Source organism: Cervus elaphus, chromosome 19 (genome assembly GCF_910594005.1).
Source record: "Cervus elaphus chromosome 19, mCerEla1.1, whole genome shotgun sequence".
Classification (NCBI taxonomy): Eukaryota; Metazoa; Chordata; class Mammalia; order Artiodactyla; family Cervidae; genus Cervus; species Cervus elaphus.
The window spans coordinates 73309066-73332732 of record NC_057833.1 but is presented as its reverse complement, the minus strand read 5'-3'; the positions used below and the strand labels follow the sequence as shown (position 1 = coordinate 73332732).

The 23667-nt window shown below is 51.2% G+C and overlaps 3 protein-coding genes across 6 annotated transcripts in view; all 3 read right to left on the bottom strand.

Annotated features, from left to right (window-relative positions):
* The window catches only part of LOC122675672 (keratin-associated protein 10-8-like), a 32377-nt gene extending 23180 nt beyond the window's left edge, over positions 1 to 9197 (bottom strand). For both annotated transcript variants that reach the window (XM_043874656.1, XM_043874657.1), the window contains exon 1: positions 8856 to 9197. In XM_043874656.1, coding sequence (XP_043730591.1) covers positions 8856 to 9143 — 288 coding nt within the window. In that variant the 5' untranslated portion in view covers positions 9144 to 9197. The remainder of the gene's footprint in view (positions 1 to 8855) is intronic.
* TSPEAR (thrombospondin type laminin G domain and EAR repeats) overlaps positions 1 to 23667 on the bottom strand; it is a 149148-nt gene that overhangs the window by 50077 nt on the left and 75404 nt on the right. Inside the window, exon 2 of the mRNA XM_043874650.1 lies at positions 13584 to 13804. Coding sequence (XP_043730585.1) covers positions 13584 to 13804 — 221 coding nt within the window. The remainder of the gene's footprint in view (positions 1 to 13583; positions 13805 to 23667) is intronic.
* Positions 2341 to 3247, bottom strand: LOC122675675 (keratin-associated protein 10-8-like). 3 transcript variants are annotated; one of them, XM_043874668.1, is made up of 2 exons: positions 2951 to 3247; positions 2341 to 2905 (listed from the first exon to the last, which is right to left on the bottom strand). In XM_043874668.1, the coding sequence occupies exons 1-2, from the start codon at positions 3184 to 3186 to the stop codon at positions 2587 to 2589; spliced, it is 555 nt and encodes a 184-aa protein (XP_043730603.1). In that variant the 5' UTR covers positions 3187 to 3247; the 3' UTR covers positions 2341 to 2586. The 3 variants fall into 3 exon arrangements, with proteins under 3 accessions (XP_043730603.1, XP_043730604.1, XP_043730602.1); XM_043874669.1 differs by having other exon boundaries at positions 2966 to 3247; XM_043874667.1 differs by having other exon boundaries at positions 2341 to 3247.

Sequence of the window (23667 nt, the reverse complement as noted above, 5' to 3'; positions counted from 1 at the left end):
ACAAGCATCAATTCTTCTGCACTCAGCTTTCTTCATAGTCCAACTCTCACATCCATACACAACTACTGGAAAAAACATAGCTTTGACTAGACAGACCTTTCTTGGCAAAGTAATGTCTCTGCTTTTTAATATGCTGTCTAGGTTGGGCATAACTTTTCTTCCAAGGAGTAAGTGTCTTTTTATTTCATGGCTGCTATCACCATCTGCAGTGATTTTGGAGCCCAAAAAATAAAGTCAGTCACTGTTTCCACTGTTTCTATCTATCTGCCATGAAGTGATGGGACCAGATGCCATGATCTTTGTTTTCTGAATGATGAGCTTTAAGCCAATTTTTTCACTCTCCTCTTTCACTTTCATCAAGTGGTTCTTTGGTTCTCCTTCACTTTCTGACATACGGGTGGTGTCATCTGCATATCTGAGGTTCTTGATATTTCTCCCAGCAATCTTGATTCCAGCTTGTCCTTCAGCCAGCCCGGGCTTTCTCATGATGTAGTCTGCATATAAGTTAAATAAGCATGGTGACAATATACAGCCTTGATGTACTCCTTTTCCTATTTGGAACCAGTCTGTTGTTCCACGTGCAGGTTTAACTGTTGCTTCCTGACCTGCATACAGCTTTCTCAAGGGGCAGGTCAGGTGGTCTGGTATTCCCATCTCTTTCAGAATTTTCCACAGTTTATTATGATCCACACAGTCGAAGGCTTTGGCATAGTCAATAAAGCAGAAATCGATGTTTTTCTGGAACTCTCTTGCTTTTTTGATGATCCAGCGGATGTCTGCCATTTGATCTCTGGTTCCTCTGCCTTTTCTAAAACCAGCTTGAACATCTGGTAGTTCACAGTTCTCGCAGTGTTGAAGGCTGGCTTGGAGAATTTTGAGCATCACTCTGCTAGTGTGTGAGATGAGTGCAATTGTGCGGTAGTTGGAGCATTCACTGGCATTGCCTTTCTTAGGGACTGGAATGGAAACTGACCTTACCCAGTCCTGTGGCCACTGCTGAGTTTAACAAATTGGCCGTTTTTAAATGAACTGCATGAAGGGCAGCTCCATCTCCAGGCAGGAAGAAATGGCAGACAGTCTGGTTGGAAATGAACTATTACCGAGCAGACCCCAGACCTCTCCCACCAAACAGTGAAAGACACAGAGCTTCTGGGGGTACACTCGGGACTAAGGTGATTTTTCCTATTGTCAAATTATTACATCTATCTCCTGCACTGGCAGGCCAATTCTTTACCACTAGTACCACCTGAGAAGCCCATTGTATCTTTCTCAAGTAAAGAGAACAGCAGTGAATTTTCACATAAGCAAGAGCTTAGAAAACACTCTATGCATGTTTCCCTCCTGGAGAAACATTTAGAGAGACAAGACAAATGATGGGCCTCCCCTGGAGGTCCAGGGGTTAAGGATCCACCTTCCAGTGCCTGGAGTGTGGGTTCAGCCCCTGGTCAGGGAGCCAAGACCCCACACGCCCTTCGGCCAGAAAAACCAAATCATAAAAAAGAAACAACGTGGGAACAAATTCAATAAAGACTTTAAAAATGGTCCAGGTTAAAAAAAATCTTAAAAAGAAAAACCAGAAAGAAAGAAGACAAAGGCCCAAGTGAGGAAACACACAGGAGCCCGTGGGGAATTGGGCAGGTGTAGGTGAGAAGGAGAGGAAGAAAAGTCTAAACAGCCAGAGCGATGGGTTCAGTTGGTCACACACAGTCTGATCCTTCCCAGGCAGCGACCCTGGTGAGGTTCTGATACTTCATCAATATCAGGTGTACCGAAACGCTAAGCTTTTGGATTGTTGTCATTTGTCAGTAGCTTTGTGCACATGGCTTATTGTTTCTTTCTGTGGTGAACCCTGACTCACACAGGCTCCCAACATCACTGCATGCGGCTCTCACCATCCACACCTCTGCACACAGAGGAAAGCACTCCCACTCATGTCCAGGGCACTGGAGGACGGCTGGCACCAGCCTGTCTGACGCTGCTTCTGGAGTAAGCTTCACGTATTCAAGGCAGATGTTTATTAAACGGGGTCTCCTTTGTCACTAGTGAGGCCCCATGTTCCCAGTGTGCAAGCCCGGGGCCTGAACATCTGCCCCACTCCCCCCCCATCACTCACTTCATGCACGGTCTACAGGTGAGCAGGATGCTCTGGACTGGAGGCTGCAGTAGATCTATGGCCACAGGACACCCAGGCAGTGAGGAGCAGGGTGTGGGGGAGCCGAGCCTGATGATGTTACTGTTCTGAACCCAGCTCAAGACCAGGTTTCTAAGCCAGCCCAGCCCACTGTCCACAACAAAGGTCTTTCCCAGGGTTTGACCAGATATGCACTCCAGGCACAGAGATGGCATGACAGTGACTTTATTTGTTAACAGGCAGACCCCTCACCTAGGTCAGGACAAAATCCATGACCAACAAGGATGGACAGCAGGATGCTGGCTGAATCTCAGGGCCTGGAAGGAACCAGGAGCCAGCCCAGCCTGCTAACAGGAAATCCTGGGGCAGAAGGAGACCCCAGACTGGGCTCAAGGCTACAGAAGTTTCAGGTGAAAGTGAGCGTTCGCCCTGGAAGGAGTTGGCAATGTGCCAGGTCAGCAACAGGGCTCCGGGGCCACAGTTGGGATGCAGCAAGCAGGGCGGGAGCACGCGGGCCGGCAGAGCAGGGACACGCAGGAGGCCGGGCGGCAGCAGCTGGGCTGGCAGGAGGAGGCGGGCACGCAGCAGGCGGGGCGGCACACAGGACGGCAGAGCAGGGACACGGAGGAGGAGGGTCTGCAACTGACCGAGGAGCAGGGGTTGGGCTGGCAGCACAAGGAGGCTGAGCAAGGGGAGGACTCACAGCACACGGGCCTGCAGCAGACAGGCGTGCAACAGACAGGCGTGCAGCAGACCGGCCTGCAGCAGACGGGCCTACAGCAGACTGGGCTGCAGCAGACGGGCTCACAGCAGACGGGCCTGCAGCAGACGGGCCTGCAGCAGACGGGCTCACAGCAGTCTTGCTGGCAGGGGGAGGAGGTGCAGCAGGAGGGCTGGCAGCAGGGGCTGGACTCGCAGCTCACTGGGGCACAGAGGAGGGTCAGGCGGGGGGCCGGGGCACAGCAGCTGGGGGCACAGCAGGGGGGCTCGCAGTAGCTCTCTGGACAGTTGTAGCTCAGGTCGCTGGAGCAGACAGACAGGGTGGAGGCGGCCATGGTAGAGGCGGTTGGGCTGGACGACGGATTGAGTGTGTGTGAGTGTGTGAGCTGTGTGTGTGAGGTGCTTGGGGATGCAGGGCTTTTATACCTGGCCCCTGGCTTCTGTTGTCCCCACAGGAGACTCCCAGGCCCTCCCTTCCTTGTTGGGGTTGAGAGCTGGCTGCAGGAGCCCCTCATTAGTGCTGACATAGTTTCCACAACAGTTTTCACTCATTAAACCTGTGAGTATAAATATCCCATGTTGCAGGATGTTTTCCCATCTCTCCGTTGTTTGGCTCCAGAAAAGATATAGAAAATATCTGAGGTAAGATCCTAAAGGAAATGAACCCTGAATATTCATTGGAAGGACTGATGCTGAAGCCAAAGCTCCAATCCTTTGGCCACCTAATCCAAAGAGCTGACTCATTAGAAAAGATCCTGATGCTGGGAAAGATTAAAGCAGGAGGAGAAGGGACAACAGAGGATCACTTGGTTAGATAGCAAGACTGACTCAATGGACATGAGTTTCAGCAAGCTCTGGGAGATGGTGAAGGACAGGGAATCCTGTTGTGCTGTAGTCCATGGGGTCACGAAAAGTGGGACACAACTGAGCTACTGAACAAGAGGAACGATGCTGAGTGAGGTTTAGAGGTGAACATACCTCTAAATTGGTGAATTTAGATGTCGCAGCTCTCCTCTGTTTGAGGCACAGTACTTTTAATATTATTTTGACATTTATGCATTTTAAAATTTAGGTGTAATGTGACATGTGCATGTCTGTAAAATGCAAGTGGGATGTGACCACATCCAGGGGATGTGACCATAGAACCAGGTATGTGTCATCTTCCGCAGGGGCTGCTGGGAGATCCTGACACCCCACCTCCAACAGCTGCTCTGTCAGTAGGAGGCATGGTGAATGGGACATCCAGTCCCCTGCAGCCCAGCCAGTGTGCCTGAGAGGAGCGTTAATGGAGCGTGGTCATACATGGCATCTGTTAGGAGATCTCTTCAGGGAGCAGCGCTCACAGGTGTCTGAGTCAGGGGCCGAGTTCCTCAACCTTTCACCCAAACCCAACTGTTCACAGCACACCCTGTTCACCCCACACTTCTCAGCTGAGCAACCTGCCCCTCTGGCCAGAGTTTGTCTTCCTCAAAGGTGATGCCCAGAAAGACTCAGAGAGAGGGAGGGTCTCCTCCTGGAGGCCCCACGTGTGAGCTGCAGAGACTCGAGAACGCGAGGCAACAGGCAAAAGTAAAGCTGAGGCAAGAGTTGGTTTTCCACGTGGATACAAGAAGATGTGATCCCAGGGAGCCTGGAACAGAAAGTCAGCAAGGGCTGACTCTGGGGAAGACCGTGACATCTGGGCAGCATCATGGTGGTGCTGACCATGGCTGTGGCGTCAGATGACAGTGTCTGAGCACCTGTTCTAGGCCAGGTGGTGACCTGAACGCTCTACACTGCCAAGTCACTTGATTTCACATCCACTCAGCATGAAAGATTCTGTAAATAGTTGAGAAGCCCAGGCACAGAGAACTTAAGGAACCATCTCCAGGTCACACAGCCCAAAGTATCAGGACTCGGACTGGAAGCCAGCCATCTGTACATAGGATGGAGGCTCGTACCCAGGCATTCCCCCAGGCCAACTTCAGTGCTAGATACAGAAGGAAGCATGTGTCCAAGGCAATTTACCTCCAGGCAGCTGTGCTGAAAATTTACAACAGAGGTGGGAAAGAGAAAAATTAACCCCACAGAAAATCAACTCTGTGGTTTTCAGCACAAACACTGCTAGTTCCTCCAATCCACAGAGGTAAAGTATGCATGCTTGCTCAGGGGCTCATTCGTGCCTGACTCTCTGTGACCCCATGGAACTGTAGCCCGCCAGGTTCCTCTGCCCATGGGATTCTCCAAGCAAGGATACTGGATGAGGTGCCACTTCTTACCCCAACAGAGTGTAGTGAAAGTTGCTCAGTCGTGTCTGACTTTTTGCCACCCCATGGATTATACAGGCCATTGAATTCTCCAGGCCAGAATACTGGAGTGGGTAGGCTTTCCTTTCTTCAGGGGATCTTCCCAACCCAGGGATCGAATACAGGTCTCCCGCATTGCAGGCAGATTCTTTACCAGCTGAGCCACAAGGGAAGCCAAACAGAGGTAAAGCATAAATCCCCAAATATGATGAGACAAAATGTAGTAAACAGACCATGTGTTTCGCCGACACCAAACGTGACCGCTCAGTTGCTAACAGGGAAGAAGGAAGAACTAGGAAAAGACAATAAAGACAGGGCTGAACACGAACCACTCTGAGCGGAGTGCACCAAGGTGCATGTGTTTGGACTGGAAGGGCCTCAGGAATTCAAGAGCATCTGATTTTTAGAGCCCACCACAAACACACATTCAGTTAGTTCAGTCCAGTCGCTCAGTCATGTCTGACTGTGACCCCATGGACCACAGCACGCCAGGCCTCCCTGTCCATCACTAACTCCTGGAGTTTACTCAAACTCATGTCCATTGAGTCGGTGATGCCATCCAACCATCTCATCCTCTGTCATCCCCTTCTCCACCTGTCTTCAATCTTTGCCAGCATCACGGTCTTTTCAAATGAGTCAGCTCTTCGCATCAGGAGGCCAAAGGACTAGAGTTTCAGCTTCAGCATCAGTCCTTTGATGAACATTCAGGACTGATTTCCTTTAGGATGGACTGGTTGGATCTCCTTGCAGTCCAAGGGACTCTCAAGAGTCTTCTCCAACACCACAGTTCACAAGCATCAATTCTTCTGCACTCAGCTTTCTTCATAGTCCAACTCTCACATCCATACACAACTACTGGAAAAAACATAGCTTTGACTAGACAGACCTTTCTTGGCAAAGTAATGTCTCTGCTTTTTAATATGCTGTCTAGGTTGGGCATAACTTTTCTTCCAAGGAGTAAGTGTCTTTTTATTTCATGGCTGCTATCACCATCTGCAGTGATTTTGGAGCCCAAAAAATAAAGTCAGTCACTGTTTCCACTGTTTCTATCTATCTGCCATGAAGTGATGGGACCAGATGCCATGATCTTTGTTTTCTGAATGATGAGCTTTAAGCCAATTTTTTCACTCTCCTCTTTCACTTTCATCAAGTGGTTCTTTGGTTCTCCTTCACTTTCTGACATACGGGTGGTGTCATCTGCATATCTGAGGTTCTTGATATTTCTCCCAGCAATCTTGATTCCAGCTTGTCCTTCAGCCAGCCCGGGCTTTCTCATGATGTAGTCTGCATATAAGTTAAATAAGCATGGTGACAATATACAGCCTTGATGTACTCCTTTTCCTATTTGGAACCAGTCTGTTGTTCCACGTGCAGGTTTAACTGTTGCTTCCTGACCTGCATACAGCTTTCTCAAGGGGCAGGTCAGGTGGTCTGGTATTCCCATCTCTTTCAGAATTTTCCACAGTTTATTATGATCCACACAGTCGAAGGCTTTGGCATAGTCAATAAAGCAGAAATCGATGTTTTTCTGGAACTCTCTTGCTTTTTTGATGATCCAGCGGATGTCTGCCATTTGATCTCTGGTTCCTCTGCCTTTTCTAAAACCAGCTTGAACATCTGGTAGTTCACAGTTCTCGCAGTGTTGAAGGCTGGCTTGGAGAATTTTGAGCATCACTCTGCTAGTGTGTGAGATGAGTGCAATTGTGCGGTAGTTGGAGCATTCACTGGCATTGCCTTTCTTAGGGACTGGAATGGAAACTGACCTTACCCAGTCCTGTGGCCACTGCTGAGTTTAACAAATTGGCCGTTTTTAAATGAACTGCATGAAGGGCAGCTCCATCTCCAGGCAGGAAGAAATGGCAGACAGTCTGGTTGGAAATGAACTATTACCGAGCAGACCCCAGACCTCTCCCACCAAACAGTGAAAGACACAGAGCTTCTGGGGGTACACTCGGGACTAAGGTGATTTTTCCTATTGTCAAATTATTACATCTATCTCCTGCACTGGCAGGCCAATTCTTTACCACTAGTACCACCTGAGAAGCCCATTGTATCTTTCTCAAGTAAAGAGAACAGCAGTGAATTTTCACATAAGCAAGAGCTTAGAAAACACTCTATGCATGTTTCCCTCCTGGAGAAACATTTAGAGAGACAAGACAAATGATGGGCCTCCCCTGGAGGTCCAGGGGTTAAGGATCCACCTTCCAGTGCCTGGAGTGTGGGTTCAGCCCCTGGTCAGGGAGCCAAGACCCCACACGCCCTTCGGCCAGAAAAACCAAATCATAAAAAAGAAACAACGTGGGAACAAATTCAATAAAGACTTTAAAAATGGTCCAGGTTAAAAAAAATCTTAAAAAGAAAAACCAGAAAGAAAGAAGACAAAGGCCCAAGTGAGGAAACACACAGGAGCCCGTGGGGAATTGGGCAGGTGTAGGTGAGAAGGAGAGGAAGAAAAGTCTAAACAGCCAGAGCGATGGGTTCAGTTGGTCACACACAGTCTGATCCTTCCCAGGCAGCGACCCTGGTGAGGTTCTGATACTTCATCAATATCAGGTGTACCGAAACGCTAAGCTTTTGGATTGTTGTCATTTGTCAGTAGCTTTGTGCACATGGCTTATTGTTTCTTTCTGTGGTGAACCCTGACTCACACAGGCTCCCAACATCACTGCATGCGGCTCTCACCATCCACACCTCTGCACACAGAGGAAAGCACTCCCACTCATGTCCAGGGCACTGGAGGACGGCTGGCACCAGCCTGTCTGACGCTGCTTCTGGAGTAAGCTTCACGTATTCAAGGCAGATGTTTATTAAACGGGGTCTCCTTTGTCACTAGTGAGGCCCCATGTTCCCAGTGTGCAAGCCCGGGGCCTGAACATCTGCCCCACTCCCCCCCCATCACTCACTTCATGCACGGTCTACAGGCGAGCAGGATGCTCTGGACTGGAGGCTGCAGTAGATCTATGGCCACAGGACACCCAGGCAGTGAGGAGCAGGGTGTGGGGGAGCCGAGCCTGATGATGTTACTGTTCTGAACCCAGCTCAAGACCAGGTTTCTAAGCCAGCCCAGCCCACTGTCCACAACAAAGGTCTTTCCCAGGGTTTGACCAGATATGCACTCCAGGCACAGAGATGGCATGACAGTGACTTTATTTGTTAACAGGCAGACTCCTCACCTAGGTCAGGACAAAATCCATGACCAACAAGGATGGACAGCAGGCTGCTGGCTGAATCTCAGGGCCTGGAGGGAACCAGGAGCCAGCCCAGGCTGCTACTAGAAAATTCTGGAGCAGAAGGAGACCCCAGACTGGGCTCAAGGCTACAGGTTTGAGGTGAAAGTGAGCGTTGGCCCTGGAAGGAGTTGGCAATGTGCCAGGTCAGCAACAGGGCTCCGGGGCCAAGGTTGGGATGCAGCAAGCAGGGCGGGAGCACGCGGGCCGGCAGAGCAGGGACACGCAGGAGGCCGGGCGGCAGCAGCTGGGCTGGCAGGAGGAGGCGGGCACGCAGCAGGCGGGGCGGCACACAGGACGGCAGAGCAGGGACACAGAGGAGGAGGGTCTGCAACTGACCGAGGAGCAGGGGTTGGGCTGGCAGCACAAGGAGGCTGAGCAAGGGGAGGACTCACAGCACACGGGCCTGCAGCAGACAGGCGTGCAACAGACAGGCGTGCAGCAGACGGGCCTGCAGCAGACAGGCCTGCAGCAGACAGGCCTGCAGCAGGCCTGCTGGCAAGGGGAGGATATGCAGCAGGAGGGCTGGCAGCTAGACTGCTGGCAGCCCAAGGCCAGGCAGGAGCTGCTGGACTTGTAGCTCCCTGGGGCGCAGAGGAGGGTCAGGCGTGGGGCCGGGGCGCAGCAGCTGGGGGCACAGCAGGGGGGCTCACAGCAGCTCTCTGGACAGTCGTCCACCTGCCAGGAGGAGTCGGTGCAGGAGTCATAGGACCCGGGCAGGCAGACCCGGCTGCTGTAGCTCAGGTCGCTGGAACAGGCAGACAGGGTGGAGAAAGCCATGGTGGGGTTGTGGGGCCAGAGGAGGGTGAGGATGTGAGTGTGAGTGAGTGTGTGTGTGAGTGCCCAGAGCTGCCAGCTTTATACCTCTCCTCTGTGTTGTGTGTTGTCTGGCCGCAGCCTGATGAAGTCTTTCCTTCCTTGTTTTTGTTTAGTGTCATGCTCTGTTTTGGCAGCACTGGTCACTGTCTATAAATACCTTTGGCTGGTGAGGCTCCTGAGTGGAGGCAGGGATATCCTGCCCATGTTTGTCTCCAGAGGAAAGATAATAACAAAGCTTTTGATGCCTTTGCAAGGACAGTAGCAGTCACATAACTTTCTGAGAGCAAAGGTCCTCTGCTCCAGTGGGGACAGCAGCTACTCTTGTAAGCAAAACTCCTAGTCCCAAGGAAGGGACGAGAGCCAATCCCAGAATCAGGGCTTTGACAGAAGGGAGGTATGTTCAGGAGTGGACAGGTCTGGCCATGCCCCACTAGCGTGGCTGCAGGGTGTGAGCTGATAGAGCAGGCTGCATTTTGTGAGCTGACACTGTGGTTGTTGAGGGAGATGAGGGGACCTGTGTCTACCAGTAGTGAACCCTGGGTCAGATGTGAGGGGCTGTGTCCTCCTGGGGCAGAGACTGGCTCACAGAGAAGGGCTCGGATGCCAATGCAGGCTAGCCCAGAGAGAATGACCACTGGAACAATTGCCTTTTGCTGCATTGCAGCTGAGCTTTTATAGAAGCTGCACAAAAGAGTCTTAATGCTCACACCTTCCTCCTCTCCTCACAGTCCAGACAATGTCAGGGGCTCCTGCAGCCCTGGGTGCTGATTAGAACAACATCTCCTCCCTCAAGGATCCCTTCCACTGGTAGGAGTTCACCAGGATGAGGTCCTGGAGTCTGCATAGTAAAGGTCAGTAGGAGGGCCTGGTTGTCCACGAGTCTTGTGCACAGACATCTGCACAATGCGTCTCCAGAACTCCATCTACAGCTGTGATCTAGTGACCACAACGGCATCTGGCCACGACCCTGTGTGTCCGCATTTTTCAGCCATTGTGTTCTTCCAAGTCTCTGAAGGGGCAAGGGCAGGACCTTGGTGATGCCCTTGTCTACAGGTAGCCCCCAGATTCCATAGAAGACTTGTCAGGGGCCAGTGGGCTTCTGAGTTCCAGCCTTCACTGACCTCTGATGAGTGGGGCTGGGGACTCGACTATAGGACTGCATGGCAGTCAGACCACAATGGAGAAATATTACCTTAAAGAAATAATAGGTTAAAACTGCATAAATGTATTGAATAACTTTAACCTACACATCCAGGAGGTTGAATAAATTCCAAATGAGATACACACACAAGAGTCACAAACAGACACATCCTAGTAAATACACTGAAAGTCAAAAACATGGAGAAAATCTCAAAAGGAGAAGGAGAAAAATGCTGAGTCACTCACAAGGGAATCCCAGTAAGACTTACAGCTGGCTTCCCATCAGAAACAATGGAGACCCGAGTCAATGGGACCATGTATTCTCAAATTGCTCAAAGTATAAACTGTCAATCAATAATGCTATATACACTCTCTGACATAAATCACACAAGGATCCTCTCTGATCCACCTCCCAGAGTAATGGAAATAAAAGCAAAAATAAACAAATGGGACCTAATTAAACTTAAAAGCTTTTGCACAACAAAGGAAACTATAAGTAAGGTAAAAAACAGCCTTCAGAATGGGAGAAAATAATAACAAATGAAGCAACTGACAAAGAATTAATCTCAAAAATATACAAGCAACTCCTGTAGCTCAATTCCAGAAAAATAAATGACCCAATGAAAAAATGGGCCAAATAACTAAACAGACATTTCTCCAAGGAAGACATACAGATGGCTAACAAACACATGAAAAGATGCTCAACATCACTCATTATCAGAGAAATGCAAATCAAAACTACAATGAGGTACCATCTCATGACAGTCAGAATGGCTGCTACCCAAAAATCTAAAAACAATAAATGCTGGAGAGGGTGTGGAGAAAAGGGAACGCTCTTACACTGTTGGTGGGAATGCAAACTAGTATAGCCACTATGGGGAACAGTGTGGAGATTCCTTAAAAACCTGGAAATAGAACTGCCATATGACCCAGTAATCCCACTGCTGGGCATACACACCGAGGAAGCCAGAATTGAAAGAGACATGTGTACCCCAATGTTCATCGCAGCACTGTTTATAATAGCCAGGACATAGATGTCTCTGTGCCAACAACGAAGACTCAGCACAACCAAAAAGTTTTTTTTAAGTTATTTAAAAAAAATTTTTTTAAAAGCTAATTCTATAAAGCTCTTAGAGAAAACTTTGGGATAAATCTTCATGTCCTCAGATCTGGCACTGGATTCTAAGATATGGCTTTAAAAGTATAAGCAAGAAAAAAAATAGGTAAATATGACTTCATCAAAATTAAAACATTTTGTACTTCAAAGGAGACCGTCAAGAAAGTGAAAATACAATCCATAGAATGGGGAAAAATATTTGAAAATCCTGTATAGCATAAGGATATATATATAGGATATATAAAGAACTCTCATAACACAACAATTTAAAAGGCAAATAATCCAATTAAAAACTAGGCAGAGGACTTGAATAGACATTCCTCCAAAGAAGAGACGTAAATGGCTGGTATGCACATGAAAAAAATACACACCATCACTACTCATCAAGGGAATGAAATCAAAGCCACAGTGAGATACTGCTTCATGCCCACAAAGGTCACTAGGATAAGGAAGTCAGATACCAACAAGGGTTGGGGAGGATGTGGAGAAACCGCAACCTTCATCCAGGGCTGATGGGGATGTCAGATGGTGCAGCGACTTTGGGAGACAGTCTGGCAGTTTCTAAAATGTTAACCCACTGATGCAAGAGCCATCAACTCCACTAAGTATATACCCAAGAGAGACGAAAATCCATGCCAGTACAAAAATGTGCACGTGAATGTTTATAGTAGCATTATTCATAATATCCAGAAGACAGCAACAAGCCAAATGTCCATCAGTGATGGATGGGGTGATCAAAATGTGGTATATCCTCACAGTAATCTACAGTGTGGCCACAAAAATGAGTGAAGCCCTGACACACGTTATGACACGGGTGAACCTTGGACACATACCACATAAGCCAGTTACAAAGACCACATATTACATGATTCCAGTGCTATGAAACGTCCAGGCAAACCCAAAGATAATGTAAAGTCAATGGGTTGCTGCCTAGGGCTGGGGGTGGGGAGTGTGGGGTGAAGGGTGGGAGCCAATGGGCTAAGGGCTTCCTTCTGAGGTAACAGGCATGAGCTACAACAGGCTGTGGTGAGGGTTGCGCTTGGAGGTTGACTGCACCCAATGCCCCGACATGTGCACCTCAGATATCTGAATCATGGCTCAACAAACCTGTTTTTAAAAAGTTACTGAGAATCACAGGAAATAAGGAGATGGAGTCAATTTTCTGGGAGACCCGTGGATTGAATCTTGTTCAAGAAAGTAGCTGACATGACAAAGACTTCTACCTGAGAACTGGAAATTACATAAAATAGAAGACAATGGAAATTACAGTACTGAAAATGCAATGGCTGGAGCTGAAAACTCAGCAGATGGGTTTGCAGGTAGATTGTGTGGAATGAAAGCAGAGAGGATGATCGAGCAGAAGTCCCTGTAGAGTATCAGGATGGAATCACAGTTGACAGAAAACCCACAGCAAGAGTCTCGGTTATGGAAGGATGGGGCTTTCCAGGTGGCTCTGTGGTAAAACATCCACCTGCCAATTCAGGAGACACAGGAGACGTGGGTTCAATCCCTAGGTCGGGAAGATCTCTTGGAGGAGGAAATGGCAACCCACTCCAGTATTCTTCCCTGGAAAATTCCATGGGCAGAGGAGCCTGGTGGGCTACAGTCTATGGAGTCACAAAGAGTTGGACACAACTGAGCCCGCATGGACACTGCTAAGACAAGATGGAGGATCCTGACTTGGAACATGAAGGATGGGTTGCATGCCTAGCAATTGCCTCTCCCGGACCCTGCGGAACCTTCCAAAGTGCTCCCGTCCTGGCAGGAGAGGATGGGGATGTTAGCTGGATCTGGGCTAGATGGGACTGCAAATCACAGGTAAGCAGACCCCAGAAGGGTATGTTTTGTTATTTTGTTCACATTTCCTGCCATAGGACGTCAAAGTAAAACCTGCGGCATCATCCCTCGCCTTTGACAGCTAAGCACACCGGAAAGTTACAGCTGCTATACAGACCCCTGGCGACGGTCACGCAGGCCCTGCCTGCACACTCACAGCAATGGGCACCTCAGTACCTACCAAGGCCGGCCACTCTTGACCTCTTGATGGGCTGGTCGTGCCCTCTGCACACTCTGGCATGGGGAACACGCAAAGGCACAGGGGTAAAGCCACAGGCTCTACAGGTAGAGCAGGAGGAGTCACTGACCTTAGGGGGCAGGCTGGGGACTCTCAAGGTCACAACGATGGAAAATTCCTCCGGGAAGAGGTCACATCTGAAGAAAATCCTCGAGGCAGGGAAGCTCAGGGCATGGGGCGCGGCGGCTGAGAGCTGGAGTCCTCGTGCGCCTTGGACCTGCATCACCCTGACCCCGACTGCAGAGCCATCGGGAGGGACCGCCTCTGCCAGCACATCCAGGGGCCGCAGGTCTGTGTCAAGGAAATCACAGGTGGGTTACAGGGTGCCCGGGTGTGACTTCAGCATCTTCACAAGAGCTCTGCAAGCTGGGTGTCACAACTTCCCTCTAACCAGTGAGCAGACAGAGGCACAGAGAGCTTACAACCCAATGGGTCTGCCGTGACCTCTCCTCCCCACGCCTCCACCCTGTCCTCCGACTGACAGGCTCTGTGCTGGCCCTGCTGGAGGTCCAGGAAGGCCCCGCCTAGCCCCAGGTGCCCAGGAGACAGGCTCCCACGCGGGAAGCATCTGGGTCTGGACGCGGCAGGTACCGCATCCATGCCCCGCAGAGCCGTCTGTAAGGTTCCCTGTGCTGCTGGAGGACGGGCACCTGACAAGACCTGGACTCACCCCGGCCCGGGCACTGCCTCCTCCACACGCTGTAGAGGAGCAAGCAGGCTCCTGTGCTGAAGTTCAAGGTCATCAGACAAAACACACCCAAGGCCAGATGGTAGGAAAGGACAGTGGGGAGCCGGGTGAGCACCTGTGACTAGTGGCGGGGGTCGTGTCAACCCCACTACCCCCTGGCCCCACAGTGGGAGGGAAGGACTGGCTCGGGGCAGAGCCCATGGCTGCCCCTTGGACCCTTCCAGACTTGGCCACCATGTGTCAGGCTTTGGCTGGGATAAGTGACAGGCACGTGCAAATGAAAAGCCACGCCCCAGAGCTGTCTCCCTAGGGGCCTGGCGGTCCTGCTAAGAGGCCTGAGCCTGAATGGAGCTGGCAGTCAGGGCACTATGGGGATGGGTCAGCAAAGTCAGCAGGGCTGCGGCCATGAGAACAAAGGATGCACCAGTGCACTCCCACCGCACTCAGGCCCAGCCCCACCCGCCCCAAGGCTGCTCTGCTCGGCCCCAGAGGGTGACCAGAGGGGGCTTTGTGGAGGCTCCCACCGGCGGGGTGTCACAAACGGGGAGGATGAAGCAGAAGACAAGGAGCGTGTTTTCTCCATTAAATTAAGGGGATTTAGGAAGGGAAAGGTCTCTCCAAACCAGCTAAGAGGAAAAACTCTGAGTCCAGAGAAGAGAGGAGTGAAGTGAAAGTCGCTCAGTTGTGTCTGCCTTTTTGGAACCCCATGGGCTATACAGTCCATGGAATTCTGCAGGCCAGAATACTGGAGTGGGGAGCCTTTCCCTTCTCCAGGGGATCTTCCCAATTCAGGGACCGAACACAGGTCTCCTGCATTGCAGGAGGATTCTTTACCAGCTGAGCCACAAGGGAAGCCCAGGAATACTGGAGTGGGTAGCCTATCCCTTCTCCAGCGGAACTTCCCGACCCAGGAATTGAACCGGGGTCTCCTGCACTGTGGGCGATAGCCACTCAAAGTCAGAGCGCAAAACGTGGAAGGTCAGCGTTGAGAGGGACCAGAGCAGACCAGGGTGGGTGGGGAGAGGGGCGAGGTCCAGAGAACAGAGGGATTCTACCCAGAAGGCAGGAGATTCTTACGGGGAAAGTGGGTGGCCTCAACAAGCAAGGAACCCGGGCTCTTAAAACCAGACCACACTGTCCCACCCCCAGTGCTCAACAAGTTTCAGAGTTAGGGGCCATCAAGCCTGGGGCATAGCCAGGGATGCTGACGTCCTCCTGGAGAGGGCCAAGGGGTATCCTCGTGTGTCTTGAGGCGCCCACCGGCTGTGGACCTACCCGAGTGTGCAGGGACTGAGGGCAGGCCGGACACCGATTTTAGGCTCACGCCAGCTGGGCAGCAGCGCTGGGGACCCAGGGATGTGGTGGCCTGAGCAGGGTCTGGGAGGACAGACAGGCAAGACCCTTTGGAGGATGTGGTGAGGGAGGGATGGATGCTGCTCTGTGATGGGAGGGCCGGTCACAATTGTCATTTCCACCACTGAACATGAGAAGCGGCACATGGTGGGGGCCTTCGCTTTGGAAAGCACGCATGCTGCAAACTACACTACTCATGGATTGGGCTCTGATGTACCTGAACGTCGAGGGCAGGAGCATTAGCTGTATGTGTCGGGGGCAGGGCTCTCAGACAGATGCCATGGTCGGAGGTGGAGGGGAGTCTGTTTCGGGAGCCGGATCCTGACCCCAGCCTTGGGCTGCCCAGGTGAGGGGTGAGGTTGTACCTGGGAAGGGCCCCTGGAGAGCCTGGGGCTGTAAGTGAACATTGCTCACCCTAAATTCACCCCCAAAATGAGAGACACAGGGTACATGGGCCTTGCCTGGCAGTGGGCCCACTGTCAAGGTTTTAGCTATAGCCCCACAGAGATCCAGCCCCTCCTTCAAGAAATATGTGCCCTCCACCAGGCAGGCTGCCCAGCTGCTGGGGCAAGACTTGACCTGGCCAAGCCCCAGGCACGGCAACTAGGGAGACCTGGATTCCACTAATCCCAGCTCAAGCCTCTCCCTCCATTGTTAACTGAGACAGCCTCTTCCTGGTACCCTGCCCCTCCACCACTCCACTACCCACCGTGCAGCCCGAGCAGCCTCCACACCCCCGCCCTGCCGAGAGTTCTGCAGGTTAAAGAGACGGTGTGTTCGTCTTCCTGGGGAAGTCCTGCTCATGCAGGAACCACTGAGTGACTGATTTCATAAAGGTCAGGGTTCACAAAGGACATTTGGACATGCAGTGATGGAGTTCAGCAAGATAACTCTAATAGATGTGGCACGGTCACCAGCACCTCCTGGGAGGCTGGACACACAGATGGACAATGGGCAAGCCACAGACACATGGCCAAGAGAGGTCTGTCCTACAACCTCTGCAGTGACCAGCCTGGAAGCCAGCCCACAGCCTTTGCACTGTTGCCCAGAACGTGGTCAGTGACCACCAGCTTCCCTAACATTTGTCCCCAAGTCCAGTTCAGGGCCACACGGAGAAAACCAGACCTGCTCCTTGACTGGGGCACATGGGCACAGCTTCTGATCCACCCTGCTTCGCATGCCAACAGCCTCCATCAGACCACACCCGGGCCTTTCTGGCCACTCCAGGCTGTGCCTGAGCCTCTGCCAAACCCAGGTGACGGTGGCAGACCGCCTGCTGGAGCCAGCGTGGAATAGACTGGCTTGTTCTCCTTTGGGTCTTGTTCTCATTCGGGTGGTCTTCATCTATTCCACAAAAGCTTCTTGAAATGCCAGTTTCCAAAATAAACAGTTGTCCCCTGGTGCTCATAATTTAGCAAAGAGGATGTAGCAGCCGCAGAGATAAACTCAAAGTTGGCTACACATAGGTCCTAACCCCGACCTCAGCCTCGTAAGACCTGGCCCAAGATTGACTCGCTGCACCTTCTGAGCCTCAATTGCCTCATCTGTAAGATGGGAGGGTGGTGACCGGCCCTGTCGGTTACTCAGCGCAGCTGAAGAAAGAGCTGAGCAACCTGGGGCTGGAGGACCTGATCACAGCAACAGACAAGGCAGAAAGCAAAACCGTATCTTCCCCTGGAAGGGAGCCCACTGGGGCCAGGCCAGGGACCCTGGGACAAAAGCCTCCTGCAGAATGAGTCCCGGGGCAGGAGAGGGAGAAGAAGGAAGGGCCAGAGTGTGAAGTGTCTTCACAGGAGGCCTGAAAGGAGGCCCGGGGCTGGGGACAAAGAGCTCCCTCTAGGATGGCAGTGCCTGGCTGTGTCCCGAACCTGGGCAGGGCAGCATCCTGGGGAGGCCTGTGGGGAGGCCTGAGGTTGGCCGAGAGAGTATGCAAAGCGTTTCTGGCCAGAAGCCAGGCTCCTCATGCCTGAGAATAATCCCTTAGGGAGGCCTCCTGTACGGAGACTGGGGACCGTGAAGACTGAGGTTATTCGTTGGGTGGGGGGTGGCGAGGAACAACTGCCTTTGTTGGATGCCCAGGTGTGAGCCACAGGCCAGCTTCAGATGGTCTCTGAGATGGCCCCTCCATTAGAGGTGGGAAGGGAGGGAGAACAGACAGCCAACGAGGTCTTCTTCACTCTGGATTTCATTGAGTTCCCTGGGAGCTCAGGGACTAGGAGCAAGTTCACTGCCAAGAATTAGGGGTCCCTGCAGGGCAGTGAGACTGACCACACTGCCCAAGCAACAGAGAGTCCAGTTTGGGCCCAAGGAGAGGCAGATGGACCAGTGATGGGGTGAGATGAGAGCTCAGACACCCCCAGACAGGATGACAGCAGTCCAGGCACCGTGGAGGTATAGTTAGTAAGGAGGGATGGTTGACCTGTGGGTGGTGATGGGAAAGTTGGGGTTCAGCAGAGAGAAAAACCCAGGCCCATTCCTCTCTGAACAGGGCACACAGAGTCAGCTCCAGGCAGGGTGGGAAGTGGGACCTCCAAGTTAGAGGGAGAGGTTGGGGGCTGTCTTTGTGATCTGAGGTTAAGGAAGGTTTCTCAGCACTAGATAACAAACCATCAGAAGGAAGCTGGATCATCTGCTCACATCAAAACAAGAATTTCTGCCCAAGAAAGGACACCATGGGCCACATTGTATTCACAGAACAGAGCCCGGGCGGGATTTAAAACTGACAAGGAGTTGACGCACAGCAGGAGCAAGACACCCAGGACACCAGCAAGGAAAACATGAGAACAGTCGTTACCCCGAAGGCAGGCAACCTGAGAAAGAAACAGCTCAAACAGCCTGATCAGTCAGACAAGAGCAAATTACACAGCGACAAGGTATAATTTCCCCCTGTTACACTGGTTAAAAAAAGAAACAGGAAAAAATATTCAGATGGAGCCCAGAAGCAACCTACGCATCCATCGAGAGGTGAGCAGAAGAATATGTGGTACATGTACACAATGGAATATTACTCAGCCATAAAAAAGAATGAATTAATGCCATTTGCAGCAACATGGATGAAACTAGAGAGTATTATACTAGGCGGAGAAAATCACACAAAGACAATACCACATGATGTCACTTATATGTGGAACCTAATGTATAACACAAATGAACTTATCGGCAAAATAGAAACAGACATAGACACACAGAGGACAGACCTCTGGTTGCCAAGAAGTGGGGTGGGGGAGGGAAGGATTGGGAATTTGGGATTGGCAGATGCAGACTATTCTATGTAGGATGGATAAACAACAAGGGATCACTGTAGAGCACAGGCAATCATATTCAGTATCCTATCATAAACCATAATGAAAAAGAATATAAAAGAGAAGGCATATGTATATGTATAGTATAACGGAATCGCTTCACTGTACAGAATAAATTAACAATATTGTAAATCAGCCAGATTTCAACTTAAATAAAAGATGGAGCACAAAAGGGGGAAATCGTTCCTGTCCCTGTTCTGTGTTTAAATCGGCTTTTCTTCACTTTTTAAAAAGGCGCTGAAGGGATGTGGAGGGAGGCTGGGTCACTGGGCTTCGATGGGATGGGCTGTCTCGGCTTGAGCCTGGCGTATCCCTTGGACGTCCACAGCCTGGAAAGCCACAGCTGCGTGGTGACCGGGCCACGGAAGCTACAGGGGAGGTGTCAAGAGAGCAGGACGCCAGCAATGAATGACCAGCAGGCGTGAAGAGCCCCCAGGGTCAGCTTGGGCTAAGCCCTTCTCTTGCATCCACACTTTTGAACTCACACACATCCCCTCCCTCATCACCCTCCAAGGTCTGTGTTAGCCCCGGAGCCAAGGGCTCTCAGAATGCGAGGAGTTGTCCAGAGGGCCCATCAGAGGGTACAGTGACAATCGTAGCCGTGGCACAAGCTCTCCTGCAACCTGACCTCTCAGAGGCCTGGACCCCCTTTCCTGTGGGGTTGCGGGAGGGATTGGAACATCGTCAGGCAGGCAGGAGCTGCCTCCCGAGTCAGACTGCCTCCCAGTGACAGGCAGATGGACCGCCCACACCGCAAGGCCAGTGCAGTCAGTCCTGTGCTAGGCCACTTTGTAGGTCCCACTTTAACATTCCTGTGAATTTCCGAGAAGCTCTGTGTCTGCCTATGAAAGGACAGCTGCTGGGGCTGCAAGCAGGTCCCCTAAGAGCCACGTGGCTGGCAAGCAGCTGACTTTAGTTCACGTCGTGTAAACAGGTAACAGGGCTTCCAGGATCCCTCAGTCAGCTGACGGAGGGAAGTCCGCACACGGAGTGGAACCAGTCCAAACCTGAACCTTCTGTTCTCAGATGTTCTCTATAGGGTCCAGCAACTGCCTGACCTCACCAGGCGCTTGGATATTCAGGAGACAAAGACAGCACGCGCATCACACAGGCAGCGGGGCTGGCACGCAGACAGGGGGTTGGCACAGGATGCTCAGCTGCCCGCAGGGTCCCACCCACAGAAGGCGCCGCCAGTGGTCCAAAGAGCCTCCTCCCTGTCTTCTCCTGCCAGGAGCAGAGGTGGGTGAGGCCAGGATGGAGGGGCAGCACCCGCCCCAGGGACCTTTGCAATAGAAACACCGCTCACTCCTGCAGGGCACGATTATCCCGTGATCCAGCCAGCTTTTCGTGTTCCCTTTTCGCATGTCCTCCTGGTGAGTGAAAACACGACAGTGATGAATGGGGCTGCAGTGGCCTCGGGCTGCAGGAGGTGGAAGTCCAAACACTCAGCAACTAGAGGCTCGGCTGCTTCCAAATCCTGTGCGTGCGAGTGCTCTGACTCTATTATCCTGAAAACTCATGCAATGATGAAATCAGAGTGAGAAGAGCCATGGAGACCAGACCATTCCAAGCCTCCAGTTACAGACCAGGATGGCCAGCACAGAGAGGCGTGTGGATGCAGCTGAAGGAGAGGAAAGGTCTGTGGTCCCAGGGCTTCCAGGAGGAAAGGAAGATGGTATCAAGTCAACCATAGAGGCCTTCGCTTGAAGAAACTTAAACTAAAAGGGCAAATGGAATCCACCGTGAGCAGAAGGGAGGAGAAGGATGGAAATCACTGTGACCGAAACAAAAGGAAAATTCACCGAAACGAAAGCTGGGTCTTGGAGAAGATCAATAAAATTGATAAACTTCTACCAGACTGATGGGGGCGGGGGTGGAATAAGAAGAAACTATGTATCAATGTCAAAAAAGGAAAAATGAGATATCATTGAACATTTTTCAAAAGTTAATAGAAAAGAGACTCACAGACATAGAGAACAGGTTTGTAGTTGCCAGGGGGGAGGGGAGAGGGGAAGGGATGGAGTGGGAGCTTGGGATTAACAGATGCAAACTATTTTCTATAGGGTGGATAAACAGCAAGGTGTCACTATGGAGCACAGGCAACTATATTCAATATCCTGTGATTAAACCACAATGGAAAAGAATTTGAAAATGAATATATATATATATATATGTATAACTGAATCACTTTGCAGTACAGCAGAAGTTAATATAAGATTGTAAGTCGGTTATACTTCAATAAAATAAAATTTTAAAAGGAGGAATTAAAAGAACAATGAAGAGACTCTACAATAGCATTATGCCTGCATATCTGCATCTTAGACGAAATGGACCAGTCCCTTGATAGGCAGAGACTGTAACTGAGTAGGACCCTTCCTGGGACAGACCCTCCCTCCACATCCTCCACCTGCCTCTTGTTCGTAGAAAAACTTTTCATACTGTTCGTGGGGTTCTTGCGGCAAGAATACTGGAACAGCTTGCCATTTCCTTCTCTAGTGGACCACGTTTTGTCAGAACTCTTCTGACGAATGACTCATCTGTCTTGGGTGGCCCGACATAGCATGGCTCATAGTTTCATTGAGTTACCCAAGCCCCATTGCCACAACAAGGCTGTGATCCATGAAGGGTTAGTGAATAGTGATGTCCCAATGCTGATTTCAAAGACTTGGTAGCTGATCTACACTTCCATGTGATGTTAACACCAGAGAAAGCTGGAGAGGGGCATATGTGACTTCTTTGTGCTCCTTGTGTGGTTATTCCATAAAATAAACTAAAAAAATCACCCCACAAGTTCAGACCATGCCTGGACCAGCAGAAGGCCTATGTGTGCTCTGAACCTGTCAGGCCACCTGCTGCCTGCACCCTGCCCTTCATGAATGTCCCCGAGGAAGGAGAAAGGACGCCTGCTAGACTCCTTCCACCCAGAGCCTGGCCTTGCATCAGCCTCAGGGCAGGGATAGCACTTACCAGGGGCTGGTTGTGTCCCGAGAAGATGCTGCTGCCCCAGCCCCAGTACCTGTGAGTTTGACCTTATTTGGAAATAGGGTCTTTGCAGATTAATCAAGGTATGATGAGGTCTTCTGGGTGTCTCTTAATCCCACCTGACTCGTGTTCTCATCGAAAGGGGAAGTTTGGACGCAGACATGTGCCCGTGTGGAAAATGCCCTGTGATGATGGAAGCAGAGACTGGAGTGATGCTTCTACAAGTGATGGAACCCCAAGAATTGCCAGAAAGGTCACAGAATCCAGGGGAGAGCTAAGAGACCCTGGGACAGCTTGTCCCCCAGAGCCTCAGACAGCATTAACCTCCGACGTCTGACATCCAGACTAAGACCCATTTGTGTTGTGTGAGCCGGCCAGTCTGTGGGGCTGTCACCACTGCCTTGAACACTGGGCCAGGGCTGCCTGCTGACCAGGACTCACATTATCGTTATTTAGAACCAAACACACCTCCTCTCTGACCTTCCAGCCAGAAAACATTGTTCAGCCAGATGGGCAACCCCAGGAGTGCTCACCCTGACCAGGCCAGGACCCAGCGCCCACAGACACGGGTCCACCTCTGCTCCTAGTGACACTGGTGAAAACAACAAGATAGCTTACACTCCACCCAGGGTTGCTTTCTAGGCCAAAAACAGGTAAAGACATTCAAAGCTGACTTCAAGAGAGAACTGAGCTCCTGGGACAGGAACCGTTGCCACTTGTTCTCTGAATCTGCTCTCAGGAGCGACCAGGAGGGAGGGTGTAGAACCTCCCCCAGGACAATACACACACCAGGAGGGGAAACCAAAACCAGCAGCCCGGACACTTCACACACTCACTCACGCACACACTCACATCCTCACCTTCCTCCAGCCCCTCCACCACCACCATGGTTGCCTCTACCTTGCTACGGCAGCCGGATCTGCCTGCCCGGGTCCTGTGACTCCTGCACCGGCTCCTCCTGATGGACGGAGGAGGACAACTGTCCAGAGAGCTGCTGCGAGGCCCCCTGCTGCGCCCCCAGCTGCTGCGCCCTGGGCCCCCGCCTGACCCTCCTCTGCACCCCAGTGAGCTGCGAGTCCAGCCCCTGCTGCCAACTAGCCTGTAGCTACTCCTGCCCGGCCTCATGTGGCCAGCAGTCCAGCTGCCAGCCCTCCTGCTGCACCTCCTCCCCCTGCCAGCTGGGCTGCTGTAGACCCATCTGCTGCAGGCCCATCTGCTACACAGGGAGGATCCCCTGGAGGAGGAAATGGCACCCCACTCCAGTATTCTTGCCTGAAAAGTCCCATGGACAGAGGAGCCTGGTGAGCTGCAGTCCATGAGGTCACAAAGAGTCGGACACGACTGAGGGGCTGAGCATGCACTGTTGCACACCAGTCTGCTGCAAGCCTGTCAGTCACACACCTGCCTGTTACACACTAGTCTGTTGCATACCTGTCTGCTGCAAGCCTGTTAAACACCTGTTTGTTACACATCTGTCTGCACACACCTGTGTATCACACTCCTGTATGCTGCAAGCCTGTCTGCCTTTCAATCATTGTACCTGGAGATTTCTCTTTAATGCTAATTTTAAGTTGGTCTTCTGGTGTTAAATTTGCTCAGTTTTTGTCTGGCATCATTTTGTTTCACCTTCACCTTTGATGGTGTTCTTACAGGTTTGCAGTTATTTTCTTTCAGCCCCTTAAAGATGCCCTCTCACTGCCTCCTAACTTTCCTCTTTTCTGATGGGAAAACTACTATAAATCTTCTGCTGCAACTATGAAGTTAATGTTTACTTTTCCTCTGATTGTTTTCAACAATTAATCTTTATCTTTGACTTTCATCAGCTTCAT

Bases quoted from the DNA above. Each gene is read 5' to 3' on its own strand.
- LOC122675675 (XM_043874667.1), bottom strand. From the start codon at position 3,186: ATGGCCGCCTCCACCCTGTCTGTCTGCTCCAGCGACCTGAGCTACAAC.